Raw genomic sequence first — 17,805 nt, 5'->3', positions numbered from 1 at the left:
CTGCACTGTACTTTTTCTGTTATTCTGGATTCTGTTTTCTGTTTGTACGACCTCAATGTACTTGTGTATGGAATGATCTGTCTAGTGGCGTGCAAACAAAGGTTTTCACTGTATGTTCGCTAATCTGACAATAATAATTACCCAAATAACAAGCCCACACACCAACATCCTTTTCATTTATTCTGATACATCCTGCCACATCCACAGCAGTGCATGCATCCGCAATCCCTACGATCCTTCACCATCTCCTTCCCCATCGCTGCAGGCCTCCCTTCCTCAGCTCCCCCTTTTCTGCTGCTGAAGCCTGGTCCACCATTGCCTCTAATATCTTCTCTCTTGTCATTTTGCCCACAGTATTCAGAGCACAGGAGGTCTACAAAGTTGGGTGTGCCTCACCTGACGGCAGTTTGCAGAATGACCAGTCCCATTCTACTGCTGGTGTTGGCTGTCTTTGCAAAGATCACGTGTGAGTACTGGTGATGAGTGTCTGAGCCTCAGTGGCACTGTTGCTTCCTGCTGAATGTTAGGCCCGCAGTCATGGAGAGAGACAGCTCAGAACCAGGCCATTCAGCCCATTACCCAGAAGAGCATAGATCAGGACTGAAGGTAGCCCAACGGATGCACGAGGCTAATTCATGGGGTGATCTGGTTGTTAAAAGAGACGAGACAGCTTGGAGTTTAGATCTTATCAAGGGGTGATCTTATTGAAGCATACAAGCTCCTGAAGGTGCTTGATGTGGTAGATATTCACTACAGAGAGAGTCACATCGATAGTGGTAATCAGTAGGGAGTTTTGTAAGCTGCTCTGCAATGGGATTTTCCAAATCCCCACCCTTTTTTAATCCCAAATCCTTACTTTTTTTCATGATGCACAATTGCTACATTCAATTTAAATTTACAATGTATGTGTGGAAAGGAGATTTATTTTCTTGCAGGCACTTGCAGGAAAAAAGAACTGAAATGGAGTTTTATGAAAACTCATACATAAACAAACACAGACTGACAAACAACTGATGTGCAAAACAAGGCAAACTGTCTAAATAAAAAAGGTATTGAGAACATGGCACCATAACATGTAGGAGCTGCATCAGGCCTCTCGACCCATCGGGTCTGCTCTGCCAGTCAATCATGGCTGATTTATTGTCCCTCCCAAGCCTATCCTTCCACCATCTCCCTGTAACCTTTGAAACCTTCACTAGTTATGAGCTTTAAATATACCCAATGACTTGGCCTGCACAGACGTCTGTGGTAATGAATTGCACAGGTTTACCACCCTCTGGCTAAATGAATTCCTCCTCATCGCTGTCCGGATGGGACGTCCTACTATTCTGAGGCTGTGTCCTATGATCCTAGTGCTCCCCCCCCCCCCATTATAGGAAACATCCTCTCCATATTCACTCTATCTCGGCCTTTCAGTATTTGATAGGTTTCAGTGAGATCCCCTGCTCATTCTTCTAAACTCCAGAAAGTACAGGCCCAGTTGTGAAGGGTTCACTCCACTATCAGTTCAGTACATTCCCTTATGAGGTGTCAGTGTCACATAATGAATTGCCTGAGAGCCAGTCCCTCCGTGATCAGTGGTGCAGAATCCTGGACTGCGGTCCTTCCCCACTGAGGCCTTGCATTGGCCACACTCAGCTACAGTGCAATCCTGCAGCTTGGAAAGCGCCAGTCGCAGTATTCCTTCACGGATATCTTGTCCTGGTGGAAGATAAACAAGTCACAGGCAGAGCAAAGGGCACCTTACACTAAGTTAATGATATCCCGCCAGCACTTGGCGCCTGTCCCAGTGCGTTTCTGGGAAGCGCCCTATAGATAAGAATCCTCTATTGACACAGCTGCGGTGGATGAAATGAGAAAAGAGCTATTGGACATTTTTTTGCAGATAATATTTTGAAAATTCAAAAATAAATAAATCAACAAATTCATTGTACTGTCAAGCCAATCCCAGCTACACAACTCACAAGGTAGTTTTGTGGTTGCTATTTCCTCTGCAAACAGTAGACTTGCAAATGTTTGTGACGATGTCCCCTGTCCCCGCAGTGACAAGTGACGGCAGGATCTCAGACTGCCGTCTGTCCCCGCAAAGAGCCTTTGGGTTGGTGGCGCGGAGCTTCAGTCAGTGCATTCTCCTGCAGCCTGGAATGTGATGTGATATCCCACTCACTCACTCTGGCAATAGTGTAACCCGAGGCGACCAGTAGGTCTTTCCACATTCTTCAGGATCAGGCTTATTATCACTGACTTAAATGATGATCTTCTGCACACCACTATTGTAACATGTTAGGTATTTGAATTATTTTTGCCTTCCTGTCAGTTTGAACCAGTCTGGCCACTCATTAACAAGGTATTTTAGCCCACAGAACTTATTCTCTGTAAACTCCAAAGTTTACACTATTCTCTGTAAATTCCAAGGACTATTGTACATGAAAATCACAACAGATTCTGAGATACTCAAATCACATCATCTGTTACCAAACATCATTCCATGGCCAAAGCCACTTAGCTTGCATTTTTTCTCAATTTTGATGTTTGATCTGAAGAACTGAACCCTTTTGACCATGTCTGCATGCTTTTATACCTTGAGCTGCTGCAATATGATTGGCCCATTAGATATTTGTATTAACGAGTAGGTATACCTAATGAAGTGGTCACAGAGTGCATATAAATTGTGCAAGAGAGAAGATACAAGAGGTAGAGTAATGGGTTCATTAACTGTGTAATTAGCAGGGGAATGGTGGTGTTTTGTGCGAGGAAGACCTGCCCTTGGTGCACAGAACAACACGAGACACTTGCCTGAGGTGGCAGATTTAACCATTATCTAGTGTTAATCTCTTGTGTGTTGCTCTGAATTTCCAGCATCTGCAGGATCGCTTAACTTGGGTTTAACTTTTGTCCTTAATGTTGTATACAGGGGAGGAAGAGATCAAGCTTGTCTCAGCCCCTGGGGACTCCGTTTGGTTTCCTGGCGTGGATGCAGATCAAAGGCGCCAGATCGGGGTGTTCCAATGGAAGAAGGTCAGCAGGAACGATACGAAGGAACATTTGAAGCCGATTCTGAAGTTTCACAAGAGCAGCAAGGAGCCTGCCTTGATTCAAAATTACAGCGGGCGCATCACCTTCTCCACGTTTAATGGCTCATTTGCCATTCATAACATAACACGTGAAGACGAAGGTCTATATCGGCTCTTCATCAACCTGAAAAGAGTCGCGGTGCAGGCGGTTTGGGTGAGAGTAATAGGTATGTTCGCTGAACTGATTACAGCAGCATTGCATTGCTTTTAGACATTCACGTTTTGGTGGTGATGTCTTTAGTGGTTTAAACAAATAATTACTGCAAAAACAGCAGCTGTGGAATTTCCTAAAGGGAGATCCCCCTCTGTCTCTGGGAATTCAGTCAGATGAAACCTCCCCCCACCCCCCATCCCCCCCCCCCCCACCACCACCGTGTTCCAAACTATACTGAGTCCAGGCAAAGAAGAGGTGGCCAATTCCCAACGTCATCCAGTGGTAGTTAACTTGACTGTGTTAGTCCACTTCCACAGAGTTCTTCCACAACCACACATTGTCAGAACAGAAAGAACAGTTTTGTATCCCTGATCCAAGTAAGAATGTGTTGGCATTGAGGAGGGTCCAGAGGAGGTTCATGAGAATGACTCAGGGAATGAGGAGTTAATGTATGAGGAGTGTCTGATGGCTTAGAGCCTGTATTCACTGGAGTTTAGAAGAATGAAGGGGATGCATTTGACAAGGTTCCACACGCTAGGCTTATTCAGAAAGTCAGAAGGCATGGGATCCAGGGAAGTTCGGCCAGGTGGATTCAGAATTGGCTTGCCTGCAGAAGGCAGATGGTCATGGTGGAGGGAGTACATTCAGATTGGAGGGTTGTGACTAGTGGTGTCCCACAATGATCTGTTCTGGGACCTCTACTTTTTGTGATTTTTATTAATGACCTGGATGTGGGGGTAGAAGGGTGGGTTGACAAGTTTGCAGATGACACAAAGGTTGGTGGTGTTGAAGATAGTGTAGAGGATTGTCAAAGATCGCAGAGAGACATTGATAGGATGCAGAAGTGGGCTGAGAAGTGGCAGATGGAGTTCAACCCAGAGAAGTGTGAGGTGGTACACTTTGGAAGGACAAACTCTAAGGCAGACAAAGTAAATGGCAGGATACTTGGTAGTGTGGAGGAGAAGAGGGATCTGGGGGTACATGTCCACAGATCCCTGAAAGTTGCCTCACATGTTGATAGGGTAGTTAAGAAAGCTTATGGGGTGTTAGCTTTCATAAGTCGAGGGATAGAATTTAAGAGACGCGATGTAATGATGCAGCTCTATAAAACTCTGGTTAGGCCACACTTGGAGTACTGTGTCCAGTTCTGGTCGCCTCAGTATAGGAAGGATGTGGAAGCATTGGAAAGGGTACAGAGGAGATTTACCAGGATGCTGCCTAGTTTAGAGATTATGGATTATGATCAGAGATTAAGGGAGATAGGGTTTTACTCTTTGGAGAGAAGGAGGATGAGAGGAGACATGATAGAGCTGTGCAAGATATTAAGAGGAACAGACAGAGTGGACAGCCAGCACCTCTTCCCCAGGGCACCACTGCTCAGTACAAGAGGACAAGAGGATAGAAAACTGGTTGGCAGCTAGAAAGCAAAGGGTAGCGGTGAATGGGTGTTTCTCGGAATGGCAGGTGGTGACTAGTGGGGTGCCACAGGGCTCGGTATTGGGACCACAGCTGTTTATGATTTACGTCAACGATTTGGATGAAGGCATTGAAAATAACATCAGCAAATTTGCTGTTGATACTAAGCTGGGTGGCAGTGTGACATGTGATGAGGATGTTAGGAGAATTCAGGGTGACTTGGATAGGCTGGGTGAGTGGGCAGATACTTGGCAGATGGCGTTTAATGTGAATAAGTGTGAGGTTATCCACTTTGGGAGTAAGAACAGGAAGGCAGATTATTATCTGAACGGTGTAGAGTTAGGTAAGGGAGAAATACAAAGAGATCTCGGAGTCCTTGTTCATCAGTCACTGAAGGTGAAGGCAGTGAAGAAGGCTAGTGGAATGTTGGACTTTAGATAGATAGATAGATAGATACTTTATTCATCCCCATGGGGAAATTCAACTTTTTTTTCCAATGCCCCATACACTTGTTGTAGCAAAACTAATAACATACAATACTTAGTAAAAAATATGATATGCATCTAAATCACTATCTCAAAAAGCATTAATAATAGCTTTTAAAAAGTTCTTAAGTCCTGGCGGTTGAATTGTAAAGCCTAATGGCATTGGGGAGTATTGACCTCTTCATCCTGTCTGAGGAGCATTGCATGGATAGTAACCTGTCGCTGAAACTGCTTCTCTGTCTCTGGATGGTGCTATGTAGAGGATGTTCAGAGTTTTCCATAATTGACCGTAGCCTACTCAGCGCCCTTCGCTCAGCTACCGATGTTAAACTCTCCAGTACTTTGCCCACGACAGAGCCCGCCTTTCTTACCAGCTTATTAAGACGTGAGGCGTCCCTCTTCTTAATGCTTCCTCCCCAACACGCCACCACAAAGAAGAGGGCGCTCTCCACAACTGACCTATAGAACATCTTCAGCATCTCACTACAGACATTGAATGACGCCAACCTTCTAAGGATGTACAGTTGACTCTGTGCCTTCCTGCACAAGGTATCTGAGTTGGCAGTCCAGTCTAGCTTTTCGTCTAACTGTACTCCCAGATACTTGTAGGTCTTAACCTGCTCCACACATTCTCCATTAATGATCACTGGCTCCATATGAGGCCTAGATCTCCTAAAGTCCACCACCATCTCCTTGGTCTTGGTGATATTGAGACGCAGGTAGTTTGAGTTGCACCATATCACAAAGTCCTGTATCAGTTTCCTATACTCCTCCTCCTGTCCATTCCTGACACACCCCACTATGGCCGTGTCATCAGCGAACTTCTGCACATGGCAGGACTCCGAGTTATATTGGAAGTCTGATGTGTACAGGGTGAACAGGACCGGAGAGAGTACGGTTCCCTGCGGCGCTCCTGTGCTGCTGACCACCGTGTCAGACCTACAGTCTCCCAACCGCACATACTGAGGTCTATCTGTCAAGTAGTCCACTATCCAATCCACCATGTGAGAGTCTACTCCCATCTCCGTTAGTTTGTGCCTTAAGATCTTGGGCTGGATGGTGTTAAAGGCACTAGAGAAGTCAAGGAATGTAATCCTCACAGCACAACTGGCCCCATCTAGGTGAGAGAGTGATTTGTGCAGCAAATACATGATAGCATCCTCCACTCCCACCTTCTCCTTATACGCTTTCTCCACATCTCCACTTATGTTTGCCCCCCGCTTTGCACCGCATCCGGTGATGATCTTCATCCCATCCCACACCTCCTTCATGCTTTTTTTCTGCAGCTTTTGTTCTAGCTTCCTCCTATACTGCTCCTTTGCCCCCCTTATCTGTACTCTGAGTTCCTTCTGAACTCTTTTAAGCTCCAACCGATCACCATCTTTAAAGGCCCTCTTCTTCTGGTTTAGGAGGCCTTTGATGTGACTAGTGATCCAGGGCTTATTATTGGGATAGCAGCGAACAGTTCTAACAGGGACAACGGCATCCACACAAAAGTTAATATAGTCCGTTGTGCATTCAGTGACCTCCTCAACGCCCCCACAGAGCCCCCCTTGCAGTACATCCCAGTTAGTAGTACCGAAGCAGTCTCTCAGGGCCTGTTCAGCTTCAGGAGTCCACTTCCTAAAAGAGCGTGTGGTAGTGGGATGCCTCATCACAATTGATTTATATCTGGGCTGTAACAAAACCAGGTTGTGATCAGCTTTCCCCAATGAAGGCAGTGGGGATGCACTATATGCCTCCTCTACGTTTGCATACAGTAGGTCAATAGTCCTATTGCCCCTGGTGTAGCAATCCACGTACTGGGAGAAAGCAGGTAGTGTCTTGTCCAAAGTCACATGGTTGAAGTCCCCTGTAATTATCACCAGTGCCTCAGGGTGCTGTGTCTGAAGCCTAGCAACAGCAGAGCTCATGACGTCACACGCTACCGTTGCGTCGGCACGCGGCGGGACATACACATTCACAACAATGACGTTTGCGAATTCTCGAGGCAGGTAATTACAAAGGGAATTGAGTACAAGAGCAAGGAAATCCTCTTGCATTTGTACAGAGCCCTGGTGAGACCACACCTGGAGTATTGTGTACAGTTTTGGTCTCCAGGATTAAGGAAGGACATCCTGGCTGTAGAGGAAGTGCAGCGTAGATTCACGAGGTTAATTCCTGGGATGTCTGGACTGTCTTGCGCAGGGAGGTTAGAGAGACTGGGCTTGTACACGCTGGAATTAGGGAGACTGAGAGGGGATCTGATTGAAACATATAAGATTATTAAGGGATTGGACAAGATAGAGGCAGGAAATATGTTCCAGATGCTGGGAGAGTCCAGTACCAGGGGGCATGGTTTGAGAATAAGGGGTAGGTCATTTAGGACAGATTTAAGGAAAAACTTCTTCTCCCAGAGAGTTGTGGGGGTCTGGAATGCACTGCCTCGGAAGGTAGTGGAGGCCAATTCTCTGGATGCTTTCAAGAAGGAGCTATATAGGTATCTTATGGATAGGGGAATCAAGGGATATGGGGACAAGGCAGGATCCGGGTATTGATAGTAGTTGATCAGCCATGATCTCAAAATGGCAGTGCAGGCTCGAAGGGCCGAATGGTCTACTTCTGCACCTATTGTCTATTGTCTATTGACATGGCTTTAAGGTAAGGGGAGGGAAGTTCAAGGGGGATATTAGAGGAAGGTTTTTCACTCAGAGAGTGGTTGGTGCGTGGAATGCACTGCATGAGTCGGTGGTGGAGGCAGATACTCTAGTGAAGTTTATGAGGCTACTAGACAGGTATATGGACGAATTTAAGGTGGGGGGTTATATGGGAGGCAGGGTTTGAGGGTCGGCACAACATTGTGGGCTGAAGGGCCTGTAATGTTGAAGGGCTGTACTATTCTATGTTCTATGTTCTATCTCATTGAAATCTGTCGAATACTGACAGGCCTGGTTAGAGTGGACATGGAGAGGATATTTCCTTTAGTGGGGGGGAGTCTAGAACCAGAGGGCACAGCCTTAGAATTTAAGAATGCCCCTTTAGAACAGAGATGAGGAGGAATTTCTTTAGAAGGGTGGTGAGTCTGTGGAATTCGTTGCCATAGACGGCTGTGGAGGCCGTCACTGGGTATATTTAAAGTAGAAGTTGATAGTTGTCAAAGGTTGCAGGAAGATGGCGGGAGAATGGGGTTGAGAGGGAAAAGTAAATCAGCCATGATGGCGTGGTGGAACAGACTTGATGGGCTGAATGGCTTAATTCTGCTTCAATGTCTTGTGGCCCAAATCAATTCTCCATGTTGCTTCGCAAGAACACAGGTTGCGTGAGTTATTATAACTTATTTTAAATTTCAAAAATAGATTTTATTCATCATGATAATATATATAGTGGATTTTGGTTAATTGGGGCATCGGTAATTGGAACAGCTGCTTCTTTGAGACAAAGAACAAAAACTAACTGAGAAAGCAGCTGAGATTCCCTTCATTGATTTGGGATACTATGCTGCTTAACTGGGACAGGAGGGTGTGGTCAAACGGTTTCTAACTAGCGTTAGATGTGCGCACACGTGTAGCTGTTAGACACCACACCATGCTTAGAATGAGCAATTTTTGAATAGCGTCAATTGTGTGTGCTTGTGTTCAAAAAGCAGTGACTTTTGTCCCTGATGAGGGCTTTGTTGGTTTGGGGTCAACCAAGGATGTTCTGTCCGACCTCTCTGGATACGGAAGCCATGAAATACTTATTGCAGCAGCTTCTCAGTCCAGGTCACAAATGTCACAGGGAAAAAAACATGATTTACCCAAAACACAAGGGATTCTGCAGATGCTAGAAATCATGAGGAATGCACGCAAAATACTGGAGGAACTTAGCAGGTCAGGTAGCATGTAAGAAGAGGAAATAACCATTGACGCGTTGGGCTGAGACCTTACACAAAAAGTAGCTTCATTGGGGAGGGACCCCTGTGTTAATATTTCAGGTTGTCCCCTCGTGGAACTGAAATTCTAGCTCTCTTTCTCTCTCCATGGGTGTTGTCTAATCTGCTGGATATTTCCAGCTCTTTTGGTTTTATTTCTGATTTCCAACATTAGCAGTATTTTCTTTAGCAATAGGAAGAATGAAATCTAGGACCTGGGTTGAGCCACAAGTTGGCATTGCCTTCTGGTTTTAATGAAAAGTGAGGGCTGCCACAATGGGCGTACAAGTTTGTAAACTAGACTAAGTTTTCATAAGTTATTAGCATACACTCTGTTGCCACTTTATTAGGTACACCTGTACGCCTGCTTGTTAATGCAAATATCTAATCAGCCAATCATTTCACAGCAACTCAAAGCATAAAAGCATGCAGACATGCCAAGAAGTTGTTGAGAGCAAACATCAGAATGAGGCAGAAATATGATCTCAGAGACCTTGACCGTGGAACGATTGCTGGTGCCAGATCAGGAAATTAGAGTTGCTCAGAAATTGATGATCTCCTGGGATTTTCACATACAGAAGTCTCCAGAGTTTACAGAGAGTGGTGGAAAAAAACCTAAAATCCAGCAAGCAGCAGTTCTGTGGGTGCAAACACCTTGTTCTTGAGAGAGGTCAGGGGAGAATGGCCAGACTGGTTTACGCTGACTAGAAACAACAGTAACTCAGGTATCTACATGTTTCAACAGTGGTTTACAGAAGAGCATCTCTGAATGCAGAATGCACTGAACCTCGAATCAGAAGGCCTACAGCAGCAAAAGACCACCCTGGGTTCAACTCCTGACTCTAATAAAGTGCCTACTGTGTGTACTTCACTTTAAAATCCTACGAGGTTTACTTGTGATGTACTGAGGGATGACGGATCCCTAAGAGTGGCCACGTAACTAGTCAGGGTGATAAAGGAGACCCACTGCACGCTTGCCTTCATTGTTTAGGGCAATGAATGTGAGAGTCAGGAAGTCACTGTGTGACTGTAAAGAACTTTGTTTGTGTAATTCTGTTCATCTATTGCAGGAAGTTGTGGTATGTTAGAGCCAGTGCAGAAAATGTTTACCAGAATGCTGCCTGGGTTAGGGGGCATGACCAATAAGGGAAAGTTGGACAAATATGGACTGTTTGCTCTCGAGAATGTGAATGAGAGGCTGATCTCCGTTGATAAAATTATGAGAGCCATACATACAGCCTGAATATATTTTGGGAGGTGTTACTGGGTTAGCTGGGATGAAGGACAAAGCATTTTTTTTAGACAGTGCATGCTGTAGTCTGTGTGCGCTGGTGGTGGATGCAGTGAATGTCCAGGGTTAAGCTGGGCTGCCGATTAAATGCAATGTTTTGTCCTGAATGTCGTTCAGCGTCTTCAAGTGCCTGCATTCAAATCAGACCGAGTTGATGATATAGTTTCCGATGCAAGATATCTTGACTTGCTCTGTTGATTGACATTTTTACCCACCGATGTGTTGTCAGCCAATGGGGGATTTTCAATGTTGCAATTTCCGCTTTTGCTGCAGGGACTCATTTTGCAGAACTACACAATTCTTACTTAATTTTGTTAGTATTGCACAGTTTATAGAACATTGTACAGGTCCTTTGGCTCAAAATGTTCTGCTGAAACTTTAACCTACTCTAGTATCAAGCTGACCCTTTCCCCCTGACATAAACCTCTATTCTTCATTCATCCAAGTGTTTATTTAATAGTCATTTTCACTGTCCCTAATGTATCAGCCTCTACTGCCACCCCGGCTGCACGTTCCACTCAGCTATCATTCTGTGTAAAAAAAAAGAGATTCCTACCTCTGGCATCTGCTAACTTTCCTCCAAACACCCCCCTCATATTATACCCCCCCCCCTTCATATAAGCAGTTTCCACTTCTTCCCTCTGCTAGCCTGCAGGTCACTTTTGGGCAAGGTGTAGCACTCGCTTAGTGCACCCCCCACCCCGGATCAGGGTCACCTGAAGCCATGGGAGCGGGTGGTGGATGGTCGTATCAGCAGCGGGTATCATGGCTGGGGTCACTCATCCTGTAAAGACACTGCCCAGAAGAAGGCAATGGCAAACCACTTCTGTAGAAAAAAGATTTGCCAAAAACAATCATGATTGTTGGAAGGCCGCGATTGCCCACGTCAAACACAATGATGCTGAGTCAAGGGAGAGTCAGTGTCATCTTGCTTCTGTATTCTGAGCCAACTGGGTGCAAGTGACAAGTTTTCAAAACATTACTGAGATCTGTGATAACATATGATGCTCTGGTGTGCTAGAGTTTCAATGGTATCATGTGTTAATGAGTCAGAATGAAATCAGTGAAATTATTAACTTTCTGGAAACATAATTGTTTGACCCCAGTGTAAAATTAGTAGGTGCAAAAATCCCTTAAAAGTGAAATTATTCAAAGGCCATAGGACCATAGACATAAGAGCAGAATTACACCATTTGGCCCATCGAGTCTGCTCTGTCACTCTATCACAGCTCATTCCTTATCCCTCACAGCCCCATTCTACTTCTTTCTCCCCATAAACTTTGACGCCCTTACTAATCCAGAAACTAACAAACTCCACTTTAATTGTTGCAATGCCTCAGCATCAAAGCAATTACATCCTTGCTTTTATATTCTAATCCTCTTGCAACAAATGCCAAGACACGGGCACCCTGTGTGATGATCGGGCTGAGGCACTGCTGCAGTGTCAGTGTAAAGTTTTTCAAGTACCTCTCCCAGTTGCCCCGTTGTTCCAAGCGGGGATGAAACACCTGGTCATGCTTTACAGAGAGCAGAGCATTTCAGCGTCTTGTGGACAATATTGTTCTGACAATGATTAATCTGTAAAAACCACTTTTACGGATTAATCATTGCAGCTATTTCAAAGCAGTCATGCTTTGAAGCACAAGAGAGTCTGCGAAAGCTGGAAATCCAGAGAAATTGGTGAAGAGTCTTGGTCAGAAACATTGACTGGAAACGTCTCAGCCCCTGTCCGTACACAATTGAAATCCCCCTTCCCCAAGTTTTTCACCCTAACTAGAGAGGACCAACTTTATCTTTTCCCATAAATTCACTGAAATACGGTGTTCCCAAAGATATCATCCGCCCCACCACTTCCCCATCCTTGTTCCCTTTGAAAAGTCAAGTCCAGACCCTCTCCCACAGAACTCTCTGCACACCGCTTCAAAGACCTCTGTGAAGTTCTAAGTATTAACAATGTACCTTGTATGACCCTGAGATTTATTTTCTTGCAGGCATTTACAGGAAAAGCAAATAGAATCTATGAAAAACCATTCATAAATCTTTTACAAATTCTACCCCATCTTAGACTATTCCACCAAGGCAATCCCAGCCAATACTGGGAAAGTTGAAATCCTACACGCGGTCAGTGTCTCGGCTGATAGTAAGACCATAAGAGTATGGAACGAAGGAGCAGGATTAGGCCATTCAGCCCATCATGTCTGCTTCACCATTCAATCATAAAACCATAAGAGATACGAGCAGAATTAGGTAGGTCATTCCCCCATCAGTTGCTTTGCCATTCTACCATGGCTGATTTATTTTTCCTCTCAACCCCATGACCTGATTCTAATTCTAATTCCAATTCCTACTACACTTACATCCTTTTATGATCTGCTCTTCTAATTCCCACTGACTACTGAGAAGCCCACGGCATACAGTGCCTCGATCAAAGTGAGGACACAGTGACCGAGTTATGCAGTGGGCCCTGTTTGAAACCAGTGCATATAAATGCATGTATCTGACTCAGATAAGACCTCAGTGGTGGAGAGAGTGAGAATGAAACATCAGGTTGGCAAAATGATCTTGGTATTACTCAAACCTGTCATCTTCTGATGACTTTGCGTCAAATATCCAGGGAGGCCACCGGTTGAAAATGCTACGCAAACGAATTAGGAAGCTGCCCCTTCCTCATTCCTATATTCGATTGAGATAACTTCATTGGCCAATCCCTCAGGGATATTCTTCCTCATCCCCAAGGGAGGATATGCCGTAGGCTCCCTCGAGATGCCACATTACAGTACTGCACGTGTCTTAAACACTCTTTCTACTCAGCAGTGCAACACCCCCTCTAACACATCTGCAAGTTATTGTAGCTTGTAACATTAAACCACCGGGCCTGGCGTTCTCTAATCACCAGAATTGGAATCAGACTTGCTATCACTGACATATGATGGAAAATTTGTTGTTCTCTGGTAGCAGTAAAGGACAAAGACATAAATTACTATAGATTTTAACAATAAATAAACAGTGCAAAGTAAAGTTATAATATATATCATAACGTGTTCATGGACCAGTTAGAAATTTGATGATGAGAGGGAAGAGGGGGGAGGAAAGAGTTGTTTCTGAATCATTTAGTGTGGACCTTCAGGGCCCTGTACCTTCTCCTTAATGGTAATATCCTTATTGATGGATGCTGTCTTCCTGATGCACCATCTCTTGAAGATGTCCTTAATAGCCATAAGATCATAAGGCAGAGGAGCAGAATTAGGCCATTCAGCCCATTGAATCTGCTGTCCTGTTCCACATGACTGATTTATTAATCCTCTCAACTCCATTCACCTGCCTTCTCCCTGTACCCCTTCACTAATTAGCCATAATTAATCAAAAGCCTGTCAACTTCAGATTTAAGTATAGCCCACAGATATTTGTGCAATTGAATGCTCTCTGATTAAAGAAATTCCTCTCTATCTCTTTTCTAAAGGACATCCCTCTATTTTGAAGCTGCACCCTCTGGTCCTAGAATCACCCACTCTAGGAAACCTCCTTCCTACATCCACTCTATCCAGGCCTTTCAAGATTTGATAGGTTTCAACGACATTCCGTTACATTCTTCTAAACTCCAGCAGTTACAGGCCCAGAACATTCCTCATGCATTAACCCTTTCATTCTCATGATCCTCTTCTGGACTCTGTCCAATGCTAGCACATCTTTTCTTAAATAAGGGGCCCAAAACTGTTCACAGTACTCAAAGAACTGTCTTAACAATGACTTATAAATCTGTAGCACTGCATCCTTGCTCTCGAATTCCAATCCAGTGAAAATGATTGCTCTTCCTTTCCTTCCTACTGATACAACCTGCAAGCCAACCTTCAGGGAATCCTGCATAAGGACTCCCATGTCCTTCTGCACCTCTGATTTCTGAATGGTTTTCTCCATCTAGAAAATAGACTATGCCTTTATTCCTTCTACAAAAAATGCATGACCACACCCTTCTCTACACTATATTCTACCGGCCACTTCTTTACCCATTCTCCCAATCTGTCTAAGTCCTACTGCAGAATCCCTGCTTCTTTAACACTACCTGCCTAGCTTTGTATCATCTGCAAATCTGGCAATAAAGCCATCAATTCCATCATCCAAACCATTGACATATAACATGAAATGAAACCAGCTGCCAACAAGAGTAGACCCTCTTTATTCCCACTCTTTACCTCCTGCTAGTCAACCAATCTTCTATCTATGCTAGTATCTTTCCTGGAACACTGTGGGCTCTTACCTTGTTAACCAGCCCATGTGCAGCAGTTCATTAAAGGCCTTCTGAAAATCAAGTAAACAACATCAATTGACTCTCCTGCCTGTTAATTCCTTAAAAAACTCCCAACATTTTTGCTACACAAGATTTCACTTTAACAAAACCCATGCTGACTTTGGCCTATTTAATCATGTTCCTCCAATTACCCTGAAGCCACATCCTCAATAACGTATCCAACATCTTTCCAACCACTGAAGTCAGGGTAACTGACCTTTCTCTGCATCCTTCCCGTCTTGAAGAGTGGAGTGACATCTGCAATCTTCCAGTCTCTGGAACCATTCCTGAATGTACTGATTCTCGAAAGATTGATAAGAATGCCTGCACAGTTTCTTCAGCTACCTCTATCACTATAATTCTATAAATTCCCTCTCTCAGGATCTAGCACCAACCTGATTTTCCAAATCTACCTGCGTAATGAAATCCTCCGCGACTATAGTAACATCAGCCTTTTTGCAAGCATTTTCTATCTCTCATTGTAATTTGTTTCCCACATTCTGGCTACTGTTCAGAGGCCTGAATATAACTCCCACAGGGTCCTTTTGCCCTTGCAGTTTCTTAACACTACGCGCAAAGATTCTACATTTCCCAATTTTATGTCACTTTCTAAGGATTTGATTTCATTTTTTACCGACAGAACCACCCTGCCCGCTTTGCCTTCCTGCCTGTCCTTTTGATACAATGTGCATCCTTAGGTATTAAATGCCCAACCGTGATCTTCTTTCACACCATAACTCAGTGATGCGGACACCGTCAATCCTGCCAATCTCTAACTGGGCTACAAGAGCATCTGCCATGTCCGGATACAGTGTGTATTCAAATGTAATACCTTCAGTCCTTCTGAATATGCCCCTATGTTAAACTTCAACTCATCCCTCTGACTGCAATTTTGCCCTGTCATCTGCCTGTCCTTCCTCCTGGTCTCACTGGACTGTGTCAGGTGACCTTGGTTCAATTCCTGCTGCTGAGTGTAAGGAGTTTGTATGTTCTTCCTGTGACCCTGTAGGTTTCCCTGGGTCCTCCAGTTCCCCCCCACAGCCCGAAGATGTACCGCTTGGCAGGTTAATTAGTCATTGTAAATTGTCCCATGACTAGGTTACGATTAAAATTGGGGGGGTTTGTCCGGCATGATTCGAAAGCCGTAAGTAAGACCCTATTCTACGCTGTATCGCAATAAACAAATAAAATACTTTTATACCAACAGCCCTATCACTCTGCTTCCCGTTCCGCTGCCAAATTAGTGTAAAACATCCCCACCAGTTCTACAAGGACATAGGTCATCCTCAGGTTCAGGTGTAACCTGTCCTTTTTCCACCGAAGGGATCCCAGTGATCCAGAAATCTGAAAACCTGACCCCTGCACCAGTTCCTCAGATACAGCACGGAACTGGCCCTTCCCAGCCCTTCCAGCCGTGGCAACAGCAGCCTCCAATTTAACCCTTCCCTAATCACGGGACAGTTTACAATGACCAATCCACCAACCGGTCGGTACATCTTTAAACAATGGGAGGAAACCGGAGCACCTGGAGGAAACCCACACGGCCACGGGGAGAACACACAAACTCCTCACAGGCAGCAGTGGGAATTGGGACTGAGTTTCCACAATTGCAATGATACCAAAATCCCATATGCTAAAACACACTCTCAGCCCATCCATCTTACCCGTGAGAGCCCTGGCATTTAAAGTAGACGCTGAACCTGCCAGTCCTGCCTGCTCCCCCCATTGGACTTGCTGCTTCAGTTCTCTACGAGTCAGCCATTCTGCCCCAACCTATCCCTCAGCCGCTCTACTCACCACACCCCCACCCCACTGTACTGTCCATTGTTAGAGCACTATCTTCATTGCAGAGTCAAATGGTGAGATATCATTACTAATGAGACCCTCTATTGGTTGGGTTCAAACATGGATGTTGTGTGGCGACTGTATGCATGATATGCAAGCCAGGGCAGTATGATATGGAACAGCGGAGACTGATACAGTTGGCCCCAGCGTCATCACAGGAGTTGCCAGTCAGCGTTGAACTCACCGCCTTAGGGACTCTAGCTCCAGATTTTTCATCTGGGTTTACTCCTGAAGCCTTCCCCATGAGTGGGTATAGCCGCGAGGTGGCAGAGGTTTGAGATCAGAGTGTTCCTTCTCCTGGATGAGCTGCCAACCGTGGCTGATGAGCCCCATCTGCCCAAAAGTACTGATAAACATTGAGATATTCTAACTGACTTGTCTGTATTTTTCCCCATTAGATAAACTCTCAGCAGTTTCTTTGAGGAGTAACTCCAGCTCCCTGGGTGATACCATCAAGCTCAGCTGCAACATCAGTGGATACCCTCATCAGTATCAGTGGCGGAAAGACGGAGGGGGGATCAACCCACGTCACCAGCTCGTGAAGGGAAATGGAGTCCTCGTCATCCCAGGGGCCTCGAGTGATGACTGTGGAACGTACACCTGTATTGCAACGAATCCTGTCAGCTCCGTCCAGATAAGTCACAGCCTGACTATTTACGGTGAGTTTGACTTGTGACTGACATTTTGAGAGTAAACGTTACGTTGGCACCCAGCCATTGCAAGCTCACTGTGACAGTAGGAGCAGCCAAGCCAGAACTGGAGTTGAAATTGAAAAGATTGACAGAGTGAAGGAGGAAAGCTGCCTTCCTTTGGCTGGGATGTCATTGGGGAACAACTGTTAACCAGAGGCTGTCCTCTGGAGAGTGTAAAGATCAGTCTGGGGGTATCCTGCCTCCTACGCCATTCGAGGTTCTTGTGCTCAATACAATACCTGGGAATAGTGCACCAGCTGTGACATTGTCTAACAGCTTGTCTCCTTTATCAGAGTCATAAAGCACTACAGCACAGCCTGTCTGGTTCATGCCAAGCTGTTACTCTGCCAAGACCCATCGACTATAGCCATCCACTTACCCAAACTTCACTTACATTTAGAAATCAACCCTCGCCCTCCATTTGCCAATTCCATTGACAGCCTGTTCCACACTCTCTCCACCCTCTGAGTGAAGAAGTTCCCCCTCAATCTCTCCTTCCACATTTCACCTTTCACCTTTATCCCATGACCTTTAGTTCTAATCTCACCCAATCTCAGTGAAAAAGCCGCCTTGCATTTATCTGCTCGATACCCCTCAAAATTTTTTATACCTCTATCAAATCCCCCCTCATTCTCCTATGCTCCAGGGAATAATGTCCTAACGTATTCAGTCTT

General features: G+C 45.1%; 1 protein-coding gene across 1 annotated transcript in view; it reads left to right on the top strand.

Moving 5' to 3' along the window:
• Positions 1 to 17,805, top strand: part of LOC140717521 (SLAM family member 9-like) — a 38,664-nt gene that overhangs the window by 2,380 nt on the left and 18,479 nt on the right. Inside the window, exons 3-5 of the mRNA XM_073031099.1 lie at positions 355 to 466; positions 2,915 to 3,241; positions 16,838 to 17,098. Coding sequence (XP_072887200.1) covers positions 415 to 466; positions 2,915 to 3,241; positions 16,838 to 17,098 — 640 coding nt within the window. The 5' untranslated portion in view covers positions 355 to 414. The remainder of the gene's footprint in view (positions 1 to 354; positions 467 to 2,914; positions 3,242 to 16,837; positions 17,099 to 17,805) is intronic.

Source organism: Hemitrygon akajei, chromosome 2 (assembly GCF_048418815.1).
Source record: "Hemitrygon akajei chromosome 2, sHemAka1.3, whole genome shotgun sequence".
NCBI lineage: Eukaryota > Metazoa > Chordata > Chondrichthyes > Myliobatiformes > Dasyatidae > Hemitrygon > Hemitrygon akajei.
Note: the sequence above shows the minus strand (reverse complement) of the source record. Positions and strands in the feature narration are given on the sequence as shown.